Here is a 24,143-nt window from a genome sequence, read left to right on the forward strand (position 1 = left end):
TTTTCTTTCACTTTCAAAATATATTGTGCTAAAAGGGATTACCATTAACAAAATGTGGTAAGGACAAGGATGACAAGGTTGTGGTTATATATGTTGTTTCGCTTACAAATAATTGAGATAGAAAAGGTTAATTAGTTGCGGGAAATAACCATCACCAATAGTGAATCTTATTGGTGTTAGGCTGAAGGAATTTAAATTGCTTATTGGTGTTACGCTGAAGGAATTTAAATTTTCCATGTGTATCAGTATGTGAAATTTTATTTACAACTTTACAATCTCAATTATTGTTAGGGCTCCTATTAACATTGCTTCACAAAGTTTTGTGTGTATATGAAGTTACTTTTCTTGGAAAGATAGTCTCTCTAATCATGTAATTATATTTGCATTTTGCCAGACTCATGTAAATGAATGTGAATGACTCTTATTATGGTATAAATTAGACGGTTTGAATTGTTAAAGGGATTGCTTTCAATTGCAATTGCGTCAAACTATTATTCCTCCTGCTTTATTTGAGATTTGCCGAAATTAGAAGCATGGAATTTACCTTCCAAGAGAAAAGTTTTCATCTTATTTTATATATATAAAAGGATTGCTTTCAATAACAATTGCGTCAAACTATTATTCCTCCTGCTCTAACCAAAAATGTATTATTATTTAATTTTTTACGATAATAAATTAATAGTGGTTAAGGGGTGCCTTTCCTAGTCCCTTCTAGATCATATAAACGAATATATATTATAAAATCACGTCATGGGAGAAGTTTTTTTTTAAGAAGGTAATAATAAAACTAACGGTAAATTAGAAAAAAATCTTTAATCACAATGTTAATTTTGCATGTAATTCTCATATTCAAAAAATTTTATTTTCATTTTTTACATGTAAAGTTTTATTTATTTCAATTTCTTCATGCAAATATCATTATATTACCTAATTACCCCTTAGATTTTCTAAGTACAAAAGTCTAAAAATGAGTATAATTCCTTTTAAATTCAACACTTTAAATTAAAATTGAGTATATTTTCTATTAAAATTGTCCATTGTATTTTTTTAGGTACAAAAAGTCTAAAAATATAATTTTTGTTAAATTCAGCACTTTAAACTATAATTGAGTATATTTTCTATCAAATTGAGTACAATTTTCAAATTATCTCTCAAAATTTGTAGATACAATAAATCTAAAAATGAGTATAATTACTCTTAAATTCAACACTTTAAACTAAAATTGAGTATATTTTCTATTAAATTTATCCATTATATTTTTTTAGGTAAAAAAAGTCTAAAAATATGTATAATTCCGGTTAAATTCAGCACTTTAAATTAGAATCGAGTATATATTTTTTTTTATCAAATTGAGCACGATTTTTTAATTATCCCTCAGATTTTTTAGGTAAAAAAATCTAAAAATAAGTATAATTACTCTTAAATTCAGCACTTTAAATTAAAATCGAGTATATTTTCTATCAAAATTATCCTTCATATTTTTTAAGTACAAAAAGTCTAAAAATGAGTATAATTTCTTTTAAATTTATCACTTTAAATTAGAATCAAGTATATTTTCTATCAAATTTAGCACGATTTTTTCCTACTTAATATAATTTCTCCTAAATTTAGTATTATTTTTTTAAAAAATTCTAGTATATTTTTTTATTAATTGAGCACTATTTTAAAAAAAATCTAGTATAATCGTGCTAAATTTGATAGAAAATATATTAAATTATAGTTTAATGTGTTGAATTTAAGAAGAAATATATTTATTGTTGGACTTTTAATATCTAAAAATATTAAGAGTAATTAAGTAAATTAATATTCATTATATTTTATTAGGAGTGAAAATAAAAAATTTTATCAATAAAATTATATATAAAATTTTATTTCTAATCATTGACTGAGTAGGGACTAATAGCTATTGCTGACAAGTGGTCGATTAACGTACAGATGAACACGAACGCTCATTTATTTAATAATTGTTCGTTGTTTTTAACAAAAAAAAGGGCAATTAATTAAAAAAATGTCCAATGGAATTTTGTTTGATTTAAAACAAAATGGTGAAGGTTTAACATTAAGCGTGTCGCTTGTCGCTGTTCACAATGCCGTTTCGATCCGTTCGCGTCCCATTGACCTGGCAACCCGCACTGGGTCTCCCCGCGCGACGCGACGCGACGCGCAAACTTTAATCTGACGATGGAGCAGTTGAGATTTTTCTTTTTTGTTTTTATAACCAGAAGTGCTATTCTTATTATCCAATTCATCCGAAACAAGTTCGATCCAACGAAGTTTTATATCCTTCCTCAAGATAAATAGATATTGGATCTTACTTCACAATCTAAATGTTTTCATTAAATTCAACAACACGTGACATTGAACTCTGACACTTTTTAAAAACTTTTTTGAGGAGAGAAGTAGCGCGAGGGAACAGTGTCTGTACAAGAATCAATCTCCTTTTGCGTTACGTTGTTGTTGTCTTATGAACAATTGATTGCCTTCTTTTTGTTGTTTATTTCTCAGTGTCAGTCGGTGTCGCCATGTGGTTTTCACTTTTCTTGATGGAACACAAAGCAAGCGCGTGTGATGAAGACACATATCATTTGCAGTTGCTGGTGGAGCCCTTTAGAGTTTCTTCACGAAAAGTCCTAGACGGAGATATGCACATGGACCGGGTCCAGCAGGAATGGAAGTGCCTATCACCTACTGAATAATTTTGGATAAAAATTTTAAAAAAATATTCCTTTTTTCATGTGAAATATTTTCACATGAATTTTGATATTTTTTTTATAATATTATGGATAACCTCCTATAAATTATGTTATAGTATTGAAATATATTGATTTTATCATGTATTTATTTTCTACTTAAAAATTCATGTCATCATATTTTATCATTATAATAATATTTAGATTACCATGTTCAATTTATCATCTATTTATTTTTTATCATGTTCAATTTTATCATCTATTTAATAATTAAAAATCTATTAATATCATAATTTCTTCGATAAAACCAACCTACTTTATTCATTAACAAACAAGTGATTTATATATTAATCTAAAAGAGTAATGATCTTGTCTGAATCGTTGAATCAACGAACGCTGGACACGTAGCGCTTTCCGTCGGCTGACGTAGATTTTTGACCGGTCGCGTGAATCTCCGATGAACCTGCAAGGAAGTCGGGCCGGGAAGGGGTTCCCGGCGATGACCCTCCGATGCTCAAGTCATGTAAAACTCGACAACAAAGAAGTGGCTCCAAGAATCGTAGAACGCGTACCTCCGGCGAAGGGTGAGGGCCTTTATATAGGGCTGTGGAGAAGCGAGTGCACACATACCGAGGTGTACACGTGTCCTTTCCCATACCGTAGTGTGGGCTTGTCAGAGGAGCTTACCTGACACCATACTGCTACAGTTTGAGCACGTCTCTGATAGGACAGCGGATCCTTCTATCATAGGATCTTGAGTATGGCCTGAACATAGAACATGCCCGCTGTCAGAAAAAGATGTCCCCTGTCCTTTTCCCCTTGCTCCCTGCCGGGCGTCCGGCCGGCCAGCCTCCGCCTTACGTCCGACCGGACATATATAGTGGTCTACTTGGGAGATTCTCGGCAATGTGCTTTGTGGAGACTGTTAGCAGTATGCTACCTTATGTCTTCGGTCGAGCTTACCCTCCGCTCGGCCCTACGATCCTATTCCATGAGCGCCGGAACTCCGACTCCCTCCGGGGCACCTTTTGCTATCAGTTGGACACCGGTCGACCGGCCGGGCGGTCGGCCAACCCTTATCCGGTCAGCCTATTGATCCAACCTTTTCTCGAGTGTCCGGTCGGTTCATCCCTCTACTATCGATCACCTGGCATTTTGACTTCCACGTGACGTTACCGCCGGATCAAGTGAAATGATTAACTTTTTAATAACACTGGATTTAGAATTGTATAACAAATTATTAAAAGAATCTTACCCTGTTATTTCTATTTTAAATAAAAAAATAGCCTCAATTATGAAAATATATATTTAAATTTTAGAGAAAGATCATTTTAGTAGGAGGAAAAAAAAATATGATTATTAGATAAACCAATTATAATACATGATAAATTGGATTGTGTGAAGGTGTCCCGGTTCAGCTCTGGACAACATTTGGGCCGGGCCAATTTCCTATTGGGCCGAGTTTTGGTTCGGTTGTCTTCTTACCCGGTTACGCCACTGCGGACCGCACTAGCGACGACACTGTCACCAGGCATGGCGTTCGCGATCTCGTTCCGCCGGACTTCCAAAAGCTTCGCCGTCCGTTCCCTCACCTTTCGGGCTCTCTCCCTTCGTCGCTCCTCTCTTCTCAGCTCACTGGCGTCATAGCATCCTCCTCGGGCAACGTAACTGCGCCGCCCTTTGCCAGATCTTAAGCACCGGCTGCTTCTTCCGGTACGTCCCCGTATTTTCTCTTCCGTATCCTCACGCGTTCCCATGTACTGTGGCTTCTCCGGTAGTTCCCTTGTGGTGAGGGGAAAACCCTCCTTTTATCATCCTCGCCGTGTCTCGCTGCTCGACGATGGAGGCGGTGTCGAATTTTCGCTCCAAGGGCTCTCCTTAAATCCTAGATTTCTGCTCTATGGCTACTACTTGAGGCGGTCCAGCCTGATCTATTGGTCGCCTCTGAGAACCTTCCTCACTGGGCATGGTGAGCATATTTATTCCAGTACGAGCCCTTGCAATGGAGAGCCGCGCTATGCAAGGCTTTTACTTAAGGAAGGAGGTTGTAAGGGTTGTCGTTGTTGCTGTCAGACTTCCCAGCAAAGCTTTCGGGAGTACTACAGAGAAGACTCCGATGATATGATTTGGGAGAACGAAGCGGATTATGCTGAATTCGATCGTGGGAGGCGGTATGCCAAGAGAGGAGCTCAGATCAAATCAATTGGTGACAAAAAGGCGCGATCTTTAAGGGCGAGGACTACTGGATCGAGCACAGTCTGCCCCTCGTGTGGGCACGATGGCGAGGAGAATAGGGAGCGAAAGTTTGGCCGTGAATCACAGCATAGCTCGCAAAGTAAGAGGGCATGTGGTGGCAAGAAAGTCAATGCTATGCGAAGAGAGGTTTATCAAGTCCGGAAAATGGAGGATGATGTTAGTCATGACTCAAGCAATGAATCAGATTATGTAGAGAGAAGTGTGGGGATCCGCAGTAGAAAGGCAAGGACTAAGTTAATAGCTTCAGCTCATCAAGAAGAAGATGATCATTGTGTCAGTGAAGAAGTCTATGCCACGGCAGCAAATTCACAGAGAAAACGTGGAGATTATGGAAGACTCTCCATGCCAAATGAGGATACTAATGTAGCTATAATTTCAAAGAATGCAGTTAATTTGAGAAGGGTGGACAATGAGAAGCATTCAACTTCGTTGATGAAGAAGCATGGTGAAGTGTATCAGAGACTAGTTGAACAAAATGACCAGGAACTCGACAAAGGAGTGCAAAAAGGTTCTTCATTGAGTGTTTCATCTCAAAGAAGACGCGAAGATCAGCATACAAGACAAAAAGTTGTGGAGCTGGAGTCCAGGAAAGGATCACGAGAACTTCAAACTGTATCTGGTACACATGAGTATGGCACAATGATGGCTAGATCCAAGAAATCTGTTGATGAAAGTAAGTTTGACATGGCAGAAAGTTCAGCATCTCCACTGAAGCAGCATCACCAAGTAGACAAAAGAGTAGTTGGACAAGCTGAACTGAGAACTGATGTCAGTAATGAATATTTTCATAATCAGGATCATGTTTCTAGGATAAACGAGTCTAGCAAAGGATCTCAAAGTTTTTTGAGAATGTCCGAGATATGTGAGGACAATGTTAATACAATCTCACATAACATGCTTGATTCAAGGAAGGAGAGCAAGGACATTTCTATATCAACCTTGAAAAGGCATATTGACTTAGATCACAAAGCAGTTGGAAGCAATCAAAGAACAGAACATGTACAGAATCTTAGGCGCATAGACGAAATCCAAAGTAGCAACATCTTGACAGCCTCAAATGAAGAGAGGCAACATGAGCAAGTGATGGTAAGGAAGACAGATGATAAATTAATTTCAGTTCACAAAGCAAGAGATAAAAGAGATCAAGTTGACCAACAGATTATTGACTATAAGGAACTTGATGCACAGTACAAAAATGATTTTTCTGGGCAAAAGTTAAGGGGAAACAAGATTAACAGTTCAGAAGTTATTGCTCAATCAAGGATAGATGATCAGGCAGACTATTCTACTTCAACTGTGAATCTAGTTTATCAAGCAGGGAGGCACCAAAACCAATCAAGAGGAGGCTATGAGCAATCCGTTTCACAAAGTGAAACTGGAACAAAATCTAGTAATTCTGAGTTGTCAACAAAAGATAGTGGAAGGATGTCAACAGCTCAAATCCAATATAATTCAGTTACAAAAAATGATCTCTACATTGGTCAAAGCTTTTCAAGAAGAGAATCTCTGAAGGATACTGGAATACCTCAGCACTCAGTGACGGCCCCTCAGAGACAAGCTAATTCACAATTGATTTGTAATACGAGAATTGTTGACCAGAAAGAGAATTCCTCATTGTCACTGGTGCAGGATGAGAAAATGAAAGCGAACATTTTAACTGGAGAGAATTCACAATCTAAAAGTCAAGGAATCTCTTCCCATGAAACTCCAGAGGGTGGCTCCAGCTCTGATTACACACATATCCAACAATTTGATAGACAAACTAGTAAAGATGAGATATACCTAGTCAAAGGTGATATACTGGGTTCTGCTAGTAGATTGGAGAGTTCTTCTGCAATGTATGTTGATGATTTTGTGGATAAGATAAGGCAGGAGACGTCAAGTTTTAAAATATCTTCTGAAACTTCGACAGAAGAAACACATAGTAAAAGCCATCAAGAAACTATGTCCATGCAGTTAGGTGGACTTGGTGTCATGTCACAAGACAAAGATGACAAATACATAAAGGAAAGTCCAAGGGGATCTACATCTGGATCTGGAATAAAAGGTCCATCAGATGAGGTGTGGGAAGTTAGAAACACAATTTCTCAAGAAGATAATAGGAAAGAGCTGGGAGGAAATGGTTTATCTGCTGGAATAGTGGATTCTACAATTACATCAATTGCAGAAAATATTAATGCTAATTCAACAATTACTTCAACTGCAGAAAATACTAATGCTAGAAGAACCTCTAGGTCCTTGTGGACACACATATCAGATATTATTCGGATGGGTTGGATCCGTCGTGCTGAATCTCACACTTCAACTCATAAATCAGGCAAGAAGAGCTCCTCTGAAGGCAGTGAGGCTTGGTTTTCTGGTCAAGATGCAAGCGATAATGATAATGAGACCAATGGACAAAGCAGTGATTTGACACAGTTATTGCCAGTTGGAGCCCCTATTGAACAAGGCCATGAAGCATATTCAAATATTACTGGGGGAAATTTGGAAGCACCAGATGTTGTAGTCATGCAGTCGGGAATCACTGAATCCACCTCAATGGGAGTTTCAAGGGGTTATGTATCAGTAGGTGCCTCCATTGATTCAAGGCCGATAGAGATAGAATTGGCTGATAATGAAAAGGGATCAGAAGATATTACTTCTAGTACAATTCCATCTTACCAAGTACCACCACTAATTGGTTCTGCACCTTCAGTTTCCATGGATGAAGGAATATCTTATACAGGAAATCTTACCATACCCAATTCTGGCTCTGGCTACATCGAAGCGGAAGAAAATCTGATAACAGATAAAATATCTGAAGTTGATAAAAATGAGACGAAAAATGGGGATATAAATAGGAGAAAACTTCAAAGGAATAAGCAAGTACTGAAAGAAACATTTGAAGATTGGGAAGAAGCATACAGGCTCGAGAGTGAGCAGAGAAAAATTGATGAGTTTTTTATGAGGGAAGCTCTGGTAGAAGCACAGAAAGCTGCAGACATCTGGGAGGTACCCGTTGGGGCTGTGCTGGTGCATCAAGGGAAGATAATTGCTCGTGGATTCAATCTGTAAGCATAAATCCTTTATTTCTTTTATCTATTTTATTAAACAACTTATTTGTCACTTTCTATTTAGAGTGGAAGAAAGGAGAGACTCGACTGCCCATGCTGAAATGAATTGTATACGTGAAGCCTCTAATGTTCTTCGGACTTGGCGGCTTGCTGTAATATTCCTTTGCCTTGTGAATCTTGTTGTCTTTTTCTTTGTTAGTATAGCCTTTTCTGTTCTTACTACAAACTACAATTATCTTACTATATTATATGTGAAATCTAGAAAAAAATTATTAAGGAAACTTGATAGTTTAGGTGCATCGTCTTATAGATACATCAAGAACCTGTGTTTTAGTAGTTTATTATTTGGCCAATCAGTATACATTTCCCATCATTTTGCTTTTACATACATGACCAACTCCTTGTAATTTCAACTTGGGCAGACTTCCGTGTTCTACATTTATTTTAGAATGGATTTAGTACGGGATTGTAAGGTGTAAGGTGCAAGGTTTTGTTCGTGATTTGATGCTGAATCATTAATCTGGACTCTGGAGCATGCTCTTCATATGCTAGCGGCAACAGGAGAAATACACGTGTTTTTTACACCCAGAATTTGTTTGTAAAAGGAAATTTCTGATACAGTCGTCCAGGGATAAATGCAAATATCTATGCTTTTATAGCATGAAGGTTTACTAAAATTCTTAATTAGCCAGTCACAGAAACTATATAATGCACAATCATGACATACTTGGTGCATCAATATTGCATCACAGAACAGTTTGTCTACTTATATTTACTAAAAGTACTGGAAATGGAAAATATCTGAGTACTTCGGAGCTCATAGATTTGTGAGAAATTGGACAACTGGAATTTTCAAGTTGTTTTTGAAAAAAGAAAAAAAATAAAAAATGTTGGTTTGTTAGAAAAAATAAATATCTGTCCTCAGGATTTGGTACTACCACATAGGTGTTGATAGTAAGAAGATGCATGCCATGAAAAGCCATGATTTCTATCTTTGAAGTATGAAATGAGGGAGTTATGCACACCTACATTTTACACTCGCTAGCCTCTAATGACCAAGTTTATCAACAAGTGACCTGGTATATTCTTTTCTAATAATTTGATTTGATAATGTAATATACACATGCCTTCTCTTTGAGCAAGAAAATAGATCCATTCTTTGCTCGCAAATTACTGATTCTTGTCAACGTTCTGCAGGAAACAACACTTTATGTGACACTTGAACCCTGCCCAATGTGTGCTGGGGCGATCCTCCAGGCTAGAATTGAAACCGTGGTGTGGGGAGCTCCTAACAAACTATTAGGAGCTGATGGCAGCTGGATCAGGTACTCTTTTGAGGTCTTAACTTATTTCCAACATGAAAGCCATTATCAGATTTAATGTGGAAACTGTTTCACAATTATCATGATTGATTCTGCCACATATGCAGGTTGTTTCCTGGTGATGGAGGAAGCAATAGCTTAGATGGATCGAGCCAATTACCGGGTCCTGTCCATCCGTTCCACCCAAACATAAAATTAAGGCGTGGAGTCCTTGCAACTGAATGTTCAGACGTACTACAGCAATTTTTCCAACTCAGAAGGAAGAAGATAAAGAAGCAGCAAAAGTCATCACCCGAGTCAGACTTGCCAGTACCAAATCACCCAATAAAATTGTTCACAAGGATGCACAACCTGTTCTCTGTATTTTGCTTATAGACTCGAGTATATTAGCTCAGGTATAACTTTATAGTTCCATGCCTATCTACAAGTCGGTTATCCCTTACAATGTACACTTGCCCTATGTTGTATTGATCCCCTCAGAGCCTTCCCTTGATCAATCCCGACATCTAGTGATGACTTTATAGATTTTCAGTGTATCTCATGCCTACATTTGCAGAAGAAGTGCCATTATTCCACGATTGTAATTTGGACAATTTGCATTGGTTAATTGCAAGCACTTGAGAATGAAAGTAATAATTGTGCTGAATTGCAAAGGTAGTTCTCATCAGGGAGGTTTTAATCCCCATGCTTTTTTTCTTTGTACAATCAATTTATAATTTTATTTTCTCCAAAGCCGCATGCCATTATTTATAAGTAAATTATTTTTATTATTTTATGGCTTGCATTAATTGCACTTGCTTTGCTTCTGGTTCCTACACTCTCGGACATTTTTCTTTTCTTTTTTTGGATATTTTGAATGAAGGATCTATTTATATTTTAATTTGGTTGAACTTAGTAGTGCTCACGATCACATTAGAATTAAGCCAATTTAAGATGGAGTCCAATCCTATGCCGAGTTTAAGTCGACTTCATTTGACATGTTGCATGCTCCTAATTAATTAATCCATTTTCACAACTTACATGTCACGTCCTTGCATGTCAAAGTCTCTACCTTGATAATATTCAACATCTACTTCAACCTCATACATGTCAATTATTCTGAATTAATCACATTAAGTTGTATTTAAGTTTATGGAATTTCATCACTATTTTTGGATTTACCAAATAGGCCGCATTCAAATAGTTAGTCGATTAAAAGTCATTTTAGTTAACTATATAGTTGTTTTTAAACATTTTTATTAAAAGTGTTTAGTGATCATAAAGACATTAAATTTATGTCAAATTAATATTCTTGTACTCTTAGGATTCTCTTGACTTTGTTCATGATATATTTTTTTTTTAAATTTTTAATTTTGTATGACTTTAAAGACAGTAAGTACCAAATGAGCATCCTTATACTTTTAAATTTCCTCAAAATCAATCCATATTTATTTTTCAAAATTTAAACTCTCTATGACTACCAATCACTTTTTACTAAAAGTTGTTTTTAGTATTAAATCCATGCCAAATCTTGCATGAGAATTTATTGCTGTTCATTTTTTTTTTTAAGATTTTATATCATCATCTACAACTTTGGTTAAAAGATCATCCTAAAACCAAAAACCACACCAAATGCTAATCAATCAATATAATTATCCCTTTGACATAGCCTTTAATTGGTTAGTTAATTAATGGTTAAGTAGTACTAGATCCAAAAATATATTAAAAATTCTAAAAAAGTAAGTTTGGCTTTTAATAAAAATAAAAAGTACGTCCTATACTTTAATTTTATATGTAGTTCTTTTTTGCTAAAAATACTTAAATTTATATGTACTATGGCTCCAAGTTTTTCATCAAAACAAAGTGTACCTTAATTGCAATATAAAGTTTAAAGTACCAAAATTTTGTCCTTCAACAAATATACTAATAATCCTCCATAACAAACATATTTCACTTGTTTATTGCACGATCCATAGACAATAAATGCTGCTTTAATTACGCATTAATATCAATTATCCTCTCTGATCATAAACCTTCACGCCACTCAAGAGACAGCTTCAAAAACTCAAGAGACAGCTTCAAAAACTGCCACAAGTACAATCTCACATGAACAATAGACTTCCTGAGCCATGTACAAGGGGTTATGCTCACTGCAATTAAGGTTGATCATGAATCGGATTGGTTCAATGATTAGGTTAAAAATTTATTCGGTCCTACTAGATCAGATAATACAAAATTAGAACTTACATCCGGTCCTATATTTGACGGTTCTTATGTATCAGATATCCAACGGGTTGTCAGTTATTTGGATATAAGACCCTATATTCAATAAAATATAAAATATAAATATAAATATAATTAAAAAAAATGATAATAGACATTACTCATTACACATTATAGCAGCTAATCGGAAATAGCTATTACAACATTTAGCAACTTATCGGCAGTAGTTGCTACAACGTGTAATAGCTTATCAACATTAGTTGCTACAAGTAGGGGTGATCACGGATCGGGTTGGTTCGGTTATTGGGATAAAAAACTATCTGACCCTACTAGATCAGATAATATAATATTAGGACCCTACATCCGACCCTATATCCGGCGGATTATTTTTTTTCGGTTCAGTTCGAGTCAGTATAAGCGGGTTGATCAATTTGACGGATTGATTGCTCACCCCTAACTGTAATAGCTGTGCTCCATCCTACCTTAAATGATGAGTATGTTAATAAGATAGATATTTTAAAATAAGATATATATTAGGAGATATATATTAATATAATAAGTACGTGACATATTATTTGAAAATGTAACATATATTAATGTTTAAACTAATGTGGATGCCAAGAACGTTAATATATGTCATCTTTACCAATAGTACGTCAGATGCATCATTTTTATTAACAAGCTCATATTCATTTTAATTATTTGTGGACTTCACTATTTATTTATTTATTTTTATTTTTTATATCTAAAATTTAATTTCTTAATTTTTTATATAAAATCCACTGGTTAATTTAAAGAATATGTTGTTAATGTGTAGATGTTGCAATACTCATTTACATTAGTTTATTACTTAGATGTTATAACACATATTAATCTATCGTTAATATATAAAAACTTGCATGCTTACGCCATATGCTTGATCTCCGGGCTCGGGGACTCGAAGACAGCAGCCTGCACACTCATGACTAATCATTCCTTTAGGTGTTAACTATTGATTATTTTAGTTAACTAGTTAAAGCATCTGCATCACAACAACTAAAGTGAAAATTGTTAACTGACTCCTCTATTTGTCAAATTAATCAAGGTTATTAATGTCCTTGGGTTTGACAGTTAATCATCACATAGTAAAATTGAGTAAAAATTGATTCCCGATAAAACCAATAGAAATATCCTCACATATTGTGATTTATTCAATTTTCTGATTTATCTCTCTATAAATGATTGTCGGCCGACGGCTGAATCAATGCATAATCTTTTTGTCAAATTAATCAAAAATATTAATGATTTATTTGCCTGTATTTTACTATAAAATTGATGATACTGGGCAATTTAAAGTGAGCGATATCAGCTTCTCCTTAATCAAGGATATTAAGCATGATCAAGCAACAAACTTAACAAACAATTAACATCTTTCGGTCATTGATCACTGAAGAAGTAGAAACGACAATGGACCAAAAGGGTGTATTTAAAATTGTTGAATTTTTAAAAGACTGTAACTTTCAAATTTCAACGACATATCAAATTTCCCAATTTCTACAGCATCCGAAGTATAGTATTCTAAAATCTAGAACCACCATGTAGTATCGAAACATACTGTGATAGGGGAGGGGGAATCTCAAAGTAATAAAAGGAGCGGAATGCATAAAAAGATAATTTTGACATTGTTAGTTTTACTTAATTCAGAACGTGTGATAGCTCCACTCCAATGTCTATAATTAACGATCGTTTTCATTGGATAATTCACTAGTAATTTGATAAGTACAAAGGAATGATTATAATTTTACGTAAAATAAATTATACCGACAATATGAAAATATGATGTAGAGGCTAGAGCTCAGTTGTCGGAGTAGTGTCACAACGTAGTAACGTCAAAAATTGGAGTAGCGCGGCAAGCTTTTGAGCGTTCAGTTGCTTGTAGAAGTGTGTAATAGGCTCTGCTCGAACCTTTGAGATGATCATAAGTTATCTCAACTTATCCACGCCTAGGCACCTCAATCCCTTTGAGATGCTTGATTGTTGTCGTGGCAAGTGTTGAGTGGAATTCCTCCTGGTCGTCTCTATCTGGATCCCAAGCACTTTAATCCCTTTGAGGCGCGTGGATCTGACGTATATCGACTTATCAGAAGTTGTCACCTCATCTTGCTCCGTGCCGAGGTGATAGAGGTGCCTGAATCAATATGTCTTGGTTTACCTTTTTCTGCAAAATATGGTTAGCACAGAAAACATATAATATGAAACTGAATATTATTTGATAGTTTTCAACTGTCTAATCCTAACTTTTAAGTTTCACATGAAACCCTAAGTCGGATCGACAACTACTATTCCCTTAAAGGAGAACGCATCCTCACCTACTCTTCTTATGAGAATTTCTCTTTTGTCAAATACTTGTTTGGACTTTTACTCAACCTTCAATCTTGACCTCTGGGACTTCCGCTAAACGTTTGATCCTCGAATCGTCTAGACTTTTGTCTGGTGTACGCGACCCCATGACTTCTGCTCGATGTCCTCAATCTACCAAGTTTTTTGTCCAATCCACCTGACCAGGACTTCGTGCCTAATCCCTTGACCAGGATTTCGTTTCCTAGCCTCAACTAGGTTTTGCCTACACTCTCAAGTAAACTTGTTAGATCACAACACAATTTAACTTTGAACTCTTTGTCATTATCAAAACCAAGTTTGATTAGTTGGTATTTTTTAGAACCAATAATCTCCCCTTTTTTAATTTATATAAACATAGTTCAAAATCAAGTATACACATAATACTCAAAGAAATTTAACATAAAAGAAAGTGTTTTTAGAGAAGCTTTTAAAGTTTTAAAGTGATGGTTTTTTAAACTTTGCTCTCCTTTAATTTGACATTCTCCCCTTGGAGATTTTGAAAGATAGCATACTTTGAAAAATATTAGCTTAACTTTTAATTTTTTTATCCCCTTTTTGACATATATCAAAAATAAATTTTAAAAGAGGGAATGCTTTTGCCAAATAATTTTGAAGTTTTGAAACACTTGGTTTAAAAACAAATTTGACTTGGATTTTTTTTTAAAAAAAATACTATCCATTTTTTCAGTTTTGAAAATTAGTATTTTTATTATATTTTCAAGGAGGGAAATATTTTTAAAAAACGGCTTAAGTAATTTTTGCAATGTACTAAGGTAATTTATGGCATTTACGTAAGAAAGAGAGTAGATAAACGACATTTAAATATTAATTCACTTATTGTCTAAGTATGTAAAAAATTAAAGTAATTTTTATTAAAAAATATTTAAAAATAACCATCTATTCTAACCTTTAGCTACTAGTTGTCTACTAGAAGATAGTAGTATTCACTTGATTAGTCAAGTCAAGTAAAATATCCAACAAGTTATTGACTTAGCAGGATTACTAAATTAGATCAATGTTAATTGGTATTTTATGTTAATGCACTAATATAAGCATTTAAAATTCAGGTAATACCCTAAACATCTCATATCATTCTAAGTATTTTCAATATACAAATAAAATATTCCTATGTACTTATGAGATGCTGGCTATCTAAATCTATATAATCATGATTTCTAAGAGAAAATCTAGGCTAAATCTAATTTTTGAAAACCACTAAAAAAAAATGAGATTTTTATTAAATAATAAAAAATTTAGTTTTCAACCTAGAAGTAAGAAAACATAAATTTTGAAAGACAACTTAAATTTTTGGAAGAGAATGATGAGATAAATTAAATTGAATTTTGAGAATATTTAGGTTCCATTCTAAGTCAAATTTAGGTTCAAGTTATAATAATACCATGAAAAATCAACTGCTAGTAAAAGTCAACTATAGTCAATATCAAGTTATATCCCAAAAATATATAATAATGTGAAGTTACAAAATCAAATAGTCTATTGGGATTGTGATGAAGTGGATCATGTGCTCAAAGATCTAAGTAAATCTATGATCTCAGTGAGCTGGGTCTATGTCTACTATCAAAAACTAGTAAATGACCTCTCTAGTCAAGTAACAGTCCCTCAATCTTGATGACCCTACCTTTCAAGATAGGGTTGTAAACGAACCGAGACTCTGGGCTTGAGCCAGCCTAGGCTCGAGCCCAGCTTGACTCGATTTATACTAGCTCGACTCGAGCTCGAGCTCACTCGAGCTTGTAGAGTTGAGATCGATATTTAATTATGGGCTCGAGCTTGACCTCGAATTTTTTAAAATAAATAAATTAATATATTATATATTATATATTATATATTATAAAAATATATATTATTATTGGCTCATTTGGCTCGATGATGTTAGGGTCGAAATGTGTTAGAGGGGGAGGGGGGGGAGGTGAATGGCTCGTCGTGCTTGTTGATGTGCTTCTTCAATGATGTGCAGTGGAATAAACAACAAGAAACATACTCTACAATGCTAACATAAGGATCCACGCGAGCACTCTTCACTATAAAAACACTCTTTTATGGTAACTACCGAAGGCGGAGAAGCCTTACAACACTCTCAATACAAGAAGAAAGAAAGGGAAGCAAATACAAGTAAATTCTTACAAAATTTACACCAAGAAACCCTAACCCTAACTTCTTCTTCTTGTTGTAGAAACGTCTCTTGACCTTTGAAGTACAACAATACTTTGCCACAAGAAAGCTTCAAGAACTAGCGTCGACAACTGTGAGCAGTGGAGAGGATCGCGTGAAGAGGAATCGAAGAACTACGGAGGAAAACATTGGCCAACGACTATAACCTGCGCAACGGTCAGATCCCAATCGATTGAATGACTCTCAATCGATTGGGGAGGCTTTGAATCAATCGGTCGATCGATTCAGAGCGCCTTTGTGCTCTCTGGAAATCGCCTGAATCATCGATCGATCGATTCAGCTTAATCGTGCTATTTCCAGTTCCCCAATCGATCGGTCGATCGATTAGGAGAGGTTCTGTGCGTGCGATTTAAGCTCCCAATCGATCGACCGATCGATTGGGACATCTTCTTGTCGCGGCGCACATCCAATCAATCAATTGATCGGTTGGGCTTCGGTTCAATCGATCGGTTGATCGATTGACCCACCTTTGACTTGCCTAAACTCAAGTCCAAGGTCTCCAATTCCAACATCCGGTCAACCATGGCCTGTTGGAACATCATGTCTAGCATCCAGTCAACCTTGACCTGCTAAGACTTCTTCACCAAGTGTCCAGTCAATCCCTTTGACACACTTGGGTTTTTCTTCTCGTGTCAAATGTCCGGTCAAACTTGACACATTTGGACTTCCTTCCACCAAATGTCTGGTCATCCTTGACCCATCTGATTTCTTTGTGTCAAGTATCCAGTCAATCCTTTGACCAACTTGGACTTCCCACATTATGTGTCCGGTCAACCTTGACCTACCTGGATTTCCTTGTACCTGACTTCATTCACTAGGTCTTTCCACTGCCCAGCTTCACTCACCGGGACTTTCACCTGGCTTCAGTCACCAGGATTTCCCTTCTGTCTGGCTTCACTCACCAAGATTTTCACATAGCTTCATTCACTAGGACTTTCCAACTGTTTGACTTCACTCACTAGGACTTTCAACTGCCTAACCTCCAGTTAGGACTTTCCCAGTCAAGTATTCGGTCAATCCTTTGACCTACTTGACTCTTCTTCACATCAATCTAGTCAAACCCTGACCAAAGGGGAATTGCACCAGCGATCTCCCTAATCAAACGATTGCACCTGCAATCTCCACATGTTGTCAAACATCGAAACTCAAACATCTAGACTCAGGCTTGAGCCAACTCAAGTCTAGTCAACCTGATCAACCTGACCCAGGGGATATTGCACCAATAGATGAGTCACCGAGCCAATAATAATTATGCTCAAGCTTGGCTCGATTTCTAATCAAGCCGGCTGGAACTCAACTCGAGCTCGATTAACTTCGAGATCAAGTAGAGTTTTGACCGAGCCACTCGCGAGCAACTCACGAGGACCCAACCTTAGGAGTCTTTCCCTTAATCCTATAATTATTAAATAATTTCAGACTAACTATTTAAAACAAGAAAAAAATAATTTAGGGGTATTTCAGATGTTTCTTTGACATATTGAAATTTTTATAAAGAAAAATGACGACCTAGGCTGATTGAACTTGGACTGGGATCGAAAACGACATGAAAAGCGGAACGAGAACTTGAATTGAGGCGTCTCTAATCAAAGATCTTGACCCCCTTATATAAGGTCATCCAGCCTATATTTATCCAAGCGCCTAGACACATTGTAGTATTGAGGCGCCTGGAGTAGTTCCAGATGACTCAATAGTGAAAATCATGGGTGTCGTGGTCAAAAACCATGGGTGCCTAAAAAATGATTTAGGATGCTAGAATTGAATTTAGGTGCCTTTGTTGAGGCGATAATACCCGGGTGTATAAGTTTTAAAAAAAAATTAATTAACTTTATGTTAAATTAGGTTTAGATTAATGAAATTAAATTAAGTTTAGTTAAATTTTAAATTAAAGGTTCATTAAATTTTAAATTATATAAATTTAGTTAAAGTGAAATTTAATTAAGTTAAGGTTCTAAATTTTAATTAATAAGGGTTAATATGCGTTTAATTAATTAGTATTAATTTGGGTTTTAATTGGATTAAGATTATATAATATTAGGTTAATTTGATTAGGCTATTAGATTTATTAAATAGGTAGTTTAATTAGGATTAATTTAAGTTTTGATAATTTGAAAAATTAATTTAAGTTTCAAAAATTAATTAGGTTTTGAAAAATTAATTGAGTTTTGAAATATTAATTAAAGTTTTGAAAAATAATTTAGGTTTTGAAAAAATTTAAGTTTTAAAAAATTAATTTATGTTTAAAAAAATAATTTAGGTTTTGAAAAATTAATTTAAAATTTGAAATTAAAAAAATAATTTAAGTTTTGAAAAATAATTTAGGATTTGAAAAATTAATTTAAGTTTTGAAAAATTAATTTAAGTTTTGAAAAATTAATTAAAGTTTTGAAAAATAATTTAGGTTTTGAAAAATTAATTTAAGTTGATTAGATTAATTAAAATTAAGTTAACTTAGATTTTGATTAACATATTAATTATGTTGGTCTAATCAAACTAATTCTAACTTTAGTATTTCACCCATTTCTAAATTTTTAAATAGGAAATTTTATAGGTATTGTGAGATGATTATTAATTTTATATTTTTTTAATTTAATTTGAAATCTAAGGATTGATTGACATTTGAATTAGATTCAGGTTTAAACCATCGGTTAATTAAATACACATTACAAAAATTAGCTTTCAAGCTATGACGAGGTACATGAGCATCTTTGGTATCAGAACAACCATCACTTTTAGACAAAATCTTTTTAAGAAATTATGTATTTAATTTTTCTATTGAAAATCTTGGTCTAACTAGTCTAGAATATGGCAAGGTAGCTTCAGTTAGTTCTGTTGGTCCCGTTGAGGTCGGCTAAAAAGGGTGAATAACCTGTAAGTTAGAATTAAAACTAATCCTTTGCTTCCTTCTTTAGTAAAGACAACACACGTTAGTTAGTCAAAAATAATAACATATAAAGAAAGTAAAAGACTCAAGATTTACTAGCAACTGGGGAGGTTGCTAGTCCAAGACAATGCAAACTCCTCTCAAAGATCTCCCTTTTGACGAAGGTGGAGTAGACTCTTACAAACGTTGAAAGCAACAGAAACTAAAGACAAAATTTGTAAATGAAATATAGAGTGTGTTGTATTAAATAAAAAAGACCAGGGTTCTATTTATGGCTCGCTGGTCGAAATATAGTCGTTGATGACTTGGCAGGTTCCGGGCGCTTGGACCATGTCTGGCCCATAGATTTGGTCCAGATCTATGGACAAATCAACTTTGTGTTGACTTGTCTGGCTACTGCTCCGATCGTTTGAGTAATTCTCTGGCCATCCAGAGTTGAGCTTACTCGAACCTAATTCCGGCATTCTCCTTGAGCAAACTTCCTTCTCGGCTTCTCATCCCTCGGAAGAGCCACACACGCCCTTCTCGTCCGCTGGTGTACTCTTCCACATCTTTTCTTCCCTCGGATGCACCAAGCTCGTCAATTCGCTTCCTGTATCATCCTTCTCGCTAGCTGTATTTTCCACTCGACTTACTGTATTACTAAGTTCCTGTACACTTAGACATAAGACATCAAATACGCAGAGTATAACTTAACATGCTGATTACATCAAAATTAACCCGAGGTACTTGTAATCTTCCCTTTTTTTATGTGCATCAACCTAAGTTAAGTTAGGGATAAACTAAAATAGAATAATTTAAACAAATAAATTGCAATAAATTAAAGGAAAGATAAAATATTTTATACCACCATCTTAACTTAAGCTTTCTAACTTTCTCCCCGTTTGATTACATAAAAAATAATATTATAGAAAATATGAAAGATAGTTAGAAAAATTTGAAAATTCTTTTTGGGGTACAAAACATAATTTTAGTTATTTATTTATCTTTTTATAGAAAGTAATTTTGAAAGAGATAATTTTTATTTAATTAATCAATAGTTTTTGTAAAAATAATTTAAAATTATTTTAAAGTGTAAAAAAAATCTTGAAAAGTTTTGTCAATAATAATCATAATAATTTGAAAACATGATAAAAATTTCAAGTACAGAATACTTTTATTTTAACTGTAGAAAATATTTTAAACCGATAGAGTTATTTTTAAAAATAAATAATTACAAAAATAGAGATTGTCATAAAAAAAAGTCTTGCTAATTTTTCTATATATGTATAATGCAACGGTAGTTTTCATAAAAAAAACAGAATCTTCAAAATTAATCTTCAAAATATTTTAAATTTTAAAAAAATCTATCAAAAATTTATAAAAGAATTAACTACTAGTAGAAAAATTCTGAATTTTTTTACTCTAATAGGAAACATAACTCATAATCACAAAAGAATTATGTTTTCAAAAAATAAATTTTCTAAACATTTTCAATCGTCAAAACTTATTTTTGGAAAGTAGAATTTTAATAATAAATATATTGATAAGAAACTTTCAAAAATATTTTTATGAGTAGATAATGTCTTTATTTTGCATAGAAAAAAAATTCAACATAAAACATTAACAACAGACATACGAATTAATTAATTTGATAAACAAAGTTAACAACTAAGCAAATTAAATTTAAAGCATGCATAAAAAAATAATCTAATTAGTTTAAGCATGATTTAGAAATCCAGAATAAGTTCTTTCCTATTAGATTTATCAAAAAATAATTATAGAATAAATTTTCTATCTACTTTTATAATTTGGCTCTTATGGTTCCTAATATACTAGTTAAGTCTTTTATAATTTCTTAAATTTAGAATACCATAATTTGAACATGCAGAATTTTTAAAAATTTCTATTTATTCTTTCACTTTTGTATTTTGTGTTTAATTTTATCGAATTATTCTAGTGGACATGCTTTAGCTAAATTTATCTTTAACTCCTTATTTTTTATTTTTAAATCCATACATTTATTTTGCCGTTAAAAAAATTTCTAGATAGCATTTAAATAGCATCGTAAAGCTGGTTGAGAGGTAAGAGTCGTACCCCACTTATCGTGTTGGATTCATCGTTCAAAGCTCTCCTTCATCGATGTTCTCGATGCTTATCTAGAATGATGTCTTGTCATCTACTTCATCTTGGTGAGTTGCCATTGTTGGGGTTCAATCAAAGTCCCACATTGGAAAGATTTCATAAAGATCATGGGTTTAAAAGGATGTAGGATATCTCCATTGGTACGAGGCCTTCTGGGGAGAGCCCAAGAGCAAAGTCATGAGGGTCTAGGCCCAAAGTGGACAATATCATGCTATTGTGGAGATATGTGAACATCCTTTGGGCACAACAAATAGTAACAGAGTCATTGTCCAGACCTGATGCAATGTGGGGTGACCTTGAACAAAGTCAAGGAGAGGCTCGGAGTAGGTCAGGATGACTAGATATTTGCGGGGAGCCCAGAATAGGTCAAAGTGACCAAATGCTTGCGAGGAGACCTGAAACATGTCTGGGTGACCAGATGCTCACGGATAGGTATGAAGCAGGTCAAGTTTGATCGGATCCAACTGCTTGCGGGGAGACCCAGAACAGATCAAGGTGACTGAATACTCACGAAGTTTGATCGGATCTAACTGCTTGCGGGGAGACCCAGAACAGATCAAGGTGACTGAATACTCACGAGGGGGCCAGACCATGAGAGTAATGGTGGTCCTTCGCTTGAGGGGAGGATTGTTGGGGTTCAATCAAAGTCCCACATTGGAATGATTTGGTAAAGATCATGGGTTTAAAAGGATGTATGATATCTCCATTGACATGAGACCTTTTGGGGAAAGCCCAAGAGCAAAGCCATGAGGGTCTAGGTCCAAAGTGGACAATATCATGCTATTGTAGAGATATGTGGACATCCTTTTAGGCAAAACAGCCATTAGCGCAAGTCTGGTGTCTTTCTTCATCTCAGATTCGGATGGCATCTCGTCCCAAGTCGCCTTCAGATTTTTGTACTTTGTCCGTCTTAGCCCTTTGTTTTTGTTTTTTTCCTTAGTTTTTAATTTTGGATAGTTGTCTTTAATGTGTCCTTCTCATTGACAGTTATAACACCAAATCTTTCATTTGCTTCATAGAAGTTTCATAGCCTGCGACTTGTTAAACTTGTTATACTTAAAGAAATTACTAAAAACTTCCACCATAAAGGCTGCTTCATCTTCATCGAGTGATGTGTCAGAATCTGGTTCGTCTTTCTGGTTAGATTTCAGTGCTATATTTTGACTTGACTCCCTTTCCCTTTTTAGACTTGCACTTCTCGACTCGTGTAATTCGAAAGTGGAAAATAATTTTTTTAATGTACTTAGCTTAAGTTCTTTGGAGATGTAGAAAGAGTCTACTATAGATGTCCACTCGAGTGTTCTTGGAAAAACAGTTAATGCATAACTTAGCGAATCTCAATTTGCTGTCATTTCTCCGAGATTCGTGAGTCTGGTGCTCAGCTCATTGATTTTTGTATGTAGATGAGCAATTGTTTCTTCTTTTTCCATCCGGAGGTTGTTGAGTTGGTTCCGGAGCAGGTCTCGTCATGCAAGTTTGTCCTCTGAGGTCCCTATGTGCAACTCCAAGAACTTCTCTCAAAGTTCTTTGGCTAACTCATAGACTCTGATCTGGTTGATTTCTTATGGTCGTAGAACGCTTAGTAGATGGAACTCTACTTTGTCGTTTGCCACGAAGTCGACTTGTTCCATCTTGCTCCACAAGTACTCTTCTTTTTCAACTCCATGTTGATCGATGAGTGCTACAAAATCATATTTAATCATGAGCAAAATATCAAAATTTGTTTTAAAGAATACCTCCATTTCCTTTTTCTAATTTTTGAAATCTCTCTCGAACTTTGGCAGGTGAATGCTTGCTCTGACCATCTCCTTGTTTCTTCAGTTTATGGATAATCCTTCTGAGGTGCCCGGCCTCTGATATCAATTGTTAGTCCCATTGAGGTCGGCTATAGGGGAGTAAACAACCTGCAAGTTAGAATTAAAACCAAGATTTTGCTTCCTTCTTTAGCAAAGACAACACACATTAGTTAGTCAAAAATAATAATATAAAAAGAAAGTAAGAAACTCAAGTTTTACTTGGTTTGCAATCAGAGAGGTTGCTAGTCCAAGGTAATGCAAGCTCCACTCAAAGATCTTCTTTTTGACGAAGGCAGAGTAGCCTCTTATAAGAGTTGAAAGCATATAAACTAAAGAAAAAGTTTGTAATCGAATTACAAAGTGTGTTATACTATTTGAAGAGGACCAGAGCTTTATTTATAACTCACTAGTCGAAATATAGCCATTGATGATGTGGCGAGTTTTGGGCACCTGGACCAGGACTGGGCGCCTCCACTGTGGTTCCTTATCCGCTCTACAACGACTCCACAACGACTTCGTGATAAGTCTCTTATCCATGCCCGGGCACCTGGACCGATCCGAGTGCTTGGAATGTTGCTGACATGGATCCAAATTCTATCCTTGTTGTAACGTCTCTGAAAGGGTGTGTGTGCTAGCCTAAGCTAGTTAGGGGGCCTGGACTGATCCGAGCGCCGGGATTTCAGGTGCCTGGACAAGTGAACTTTGTGTTAACTTGTCGAGCTTCTGCTCTAGTCGCTTGGGTGAATCTCCGGCCATCCAGAGTTGAGCTCACCCTAACCCAACTCCAGCCTTCTCCTCCAGCAAGCTTCCCTCACGACTTCTCATCCCTCGAAAACGTCGCACGCATCCTTCTCATCGGCCGATGTACTCTTCCCCAGCTCTTCATCCCTCGGATGCACTAAGTCCATTAAATCACTTCCCATGTCATCATTATCACTCGTTGCATCTTTCGTTCGATTTCCTATGAGTCCTTGCACACTTAGACACAAGACATCAAATACACTAAGTTTAATGTTAGAGGAGAACTTACAGTATTGTTTGGTCCTTCAGAAATAGATACAGATCTATGACTTCTTTCAGACTCGTCTTCTGACTCAAACTTAACTTCGATTTCACTCTAGGACTCAAAGTCGATTACTTGTTGTTGTGCTACACTACAAAAATTACAACGAATACCGACTTAATTTTTTGTCACAATTTCGTCGGTAATTTAGATTACCGACGGAATTTATGACATCAGAAATTAT

The 24,143-nt window shown here is 35.1% G+C and overlaps 1 protein-coding gene across 1 annotated transcript; it reads left to right on the forward strand.

The window, feature by feature from the left end:
• The first annotated feature begins 4,192 nt into the window (after positions 1-4,192).
• Positions 4,193-9,967, forward strand: LOC122025021 (tRNA(adenine(34)) deaminase, chloroplastic-like). The gene is made up of 4 exons (XM_042583776.1): positions 4,193-7,996; positions 8,064-8,151; positions 9,197-9,324; positions 9,429-9,967. The coding sequence occupies exons 1-4, from the start codon at positions 4,446-4,448 to the stop codon at positions 9,694-9,696; spliced, it is 4,035 nt and encodes a 1,344-aa protein (XP_042439710.1). The 5' UTR covers positions 4,193-4,445; the 3' UTR covers positions 9,697-9,967.
• Positions 9,968-24,143: the final 14,176 nt, after the last annotated feature.

The sequence above is a fragment of the Zingiber officinale genome, chromosome 9B (assembly GCF_018446385.1).
Source record: "Zingiber officinale cultivar Zhangliang chromosome 9B, Zo_v1.1, whole genome shotgun sequence".
Taxonomy (NCBI): Eukaryota; Viridiplantae; Streptophyta; class Magnoliopsida; order Zingiberales; family Zingiberaceae; genus Zingiber; species Zingiber officinale.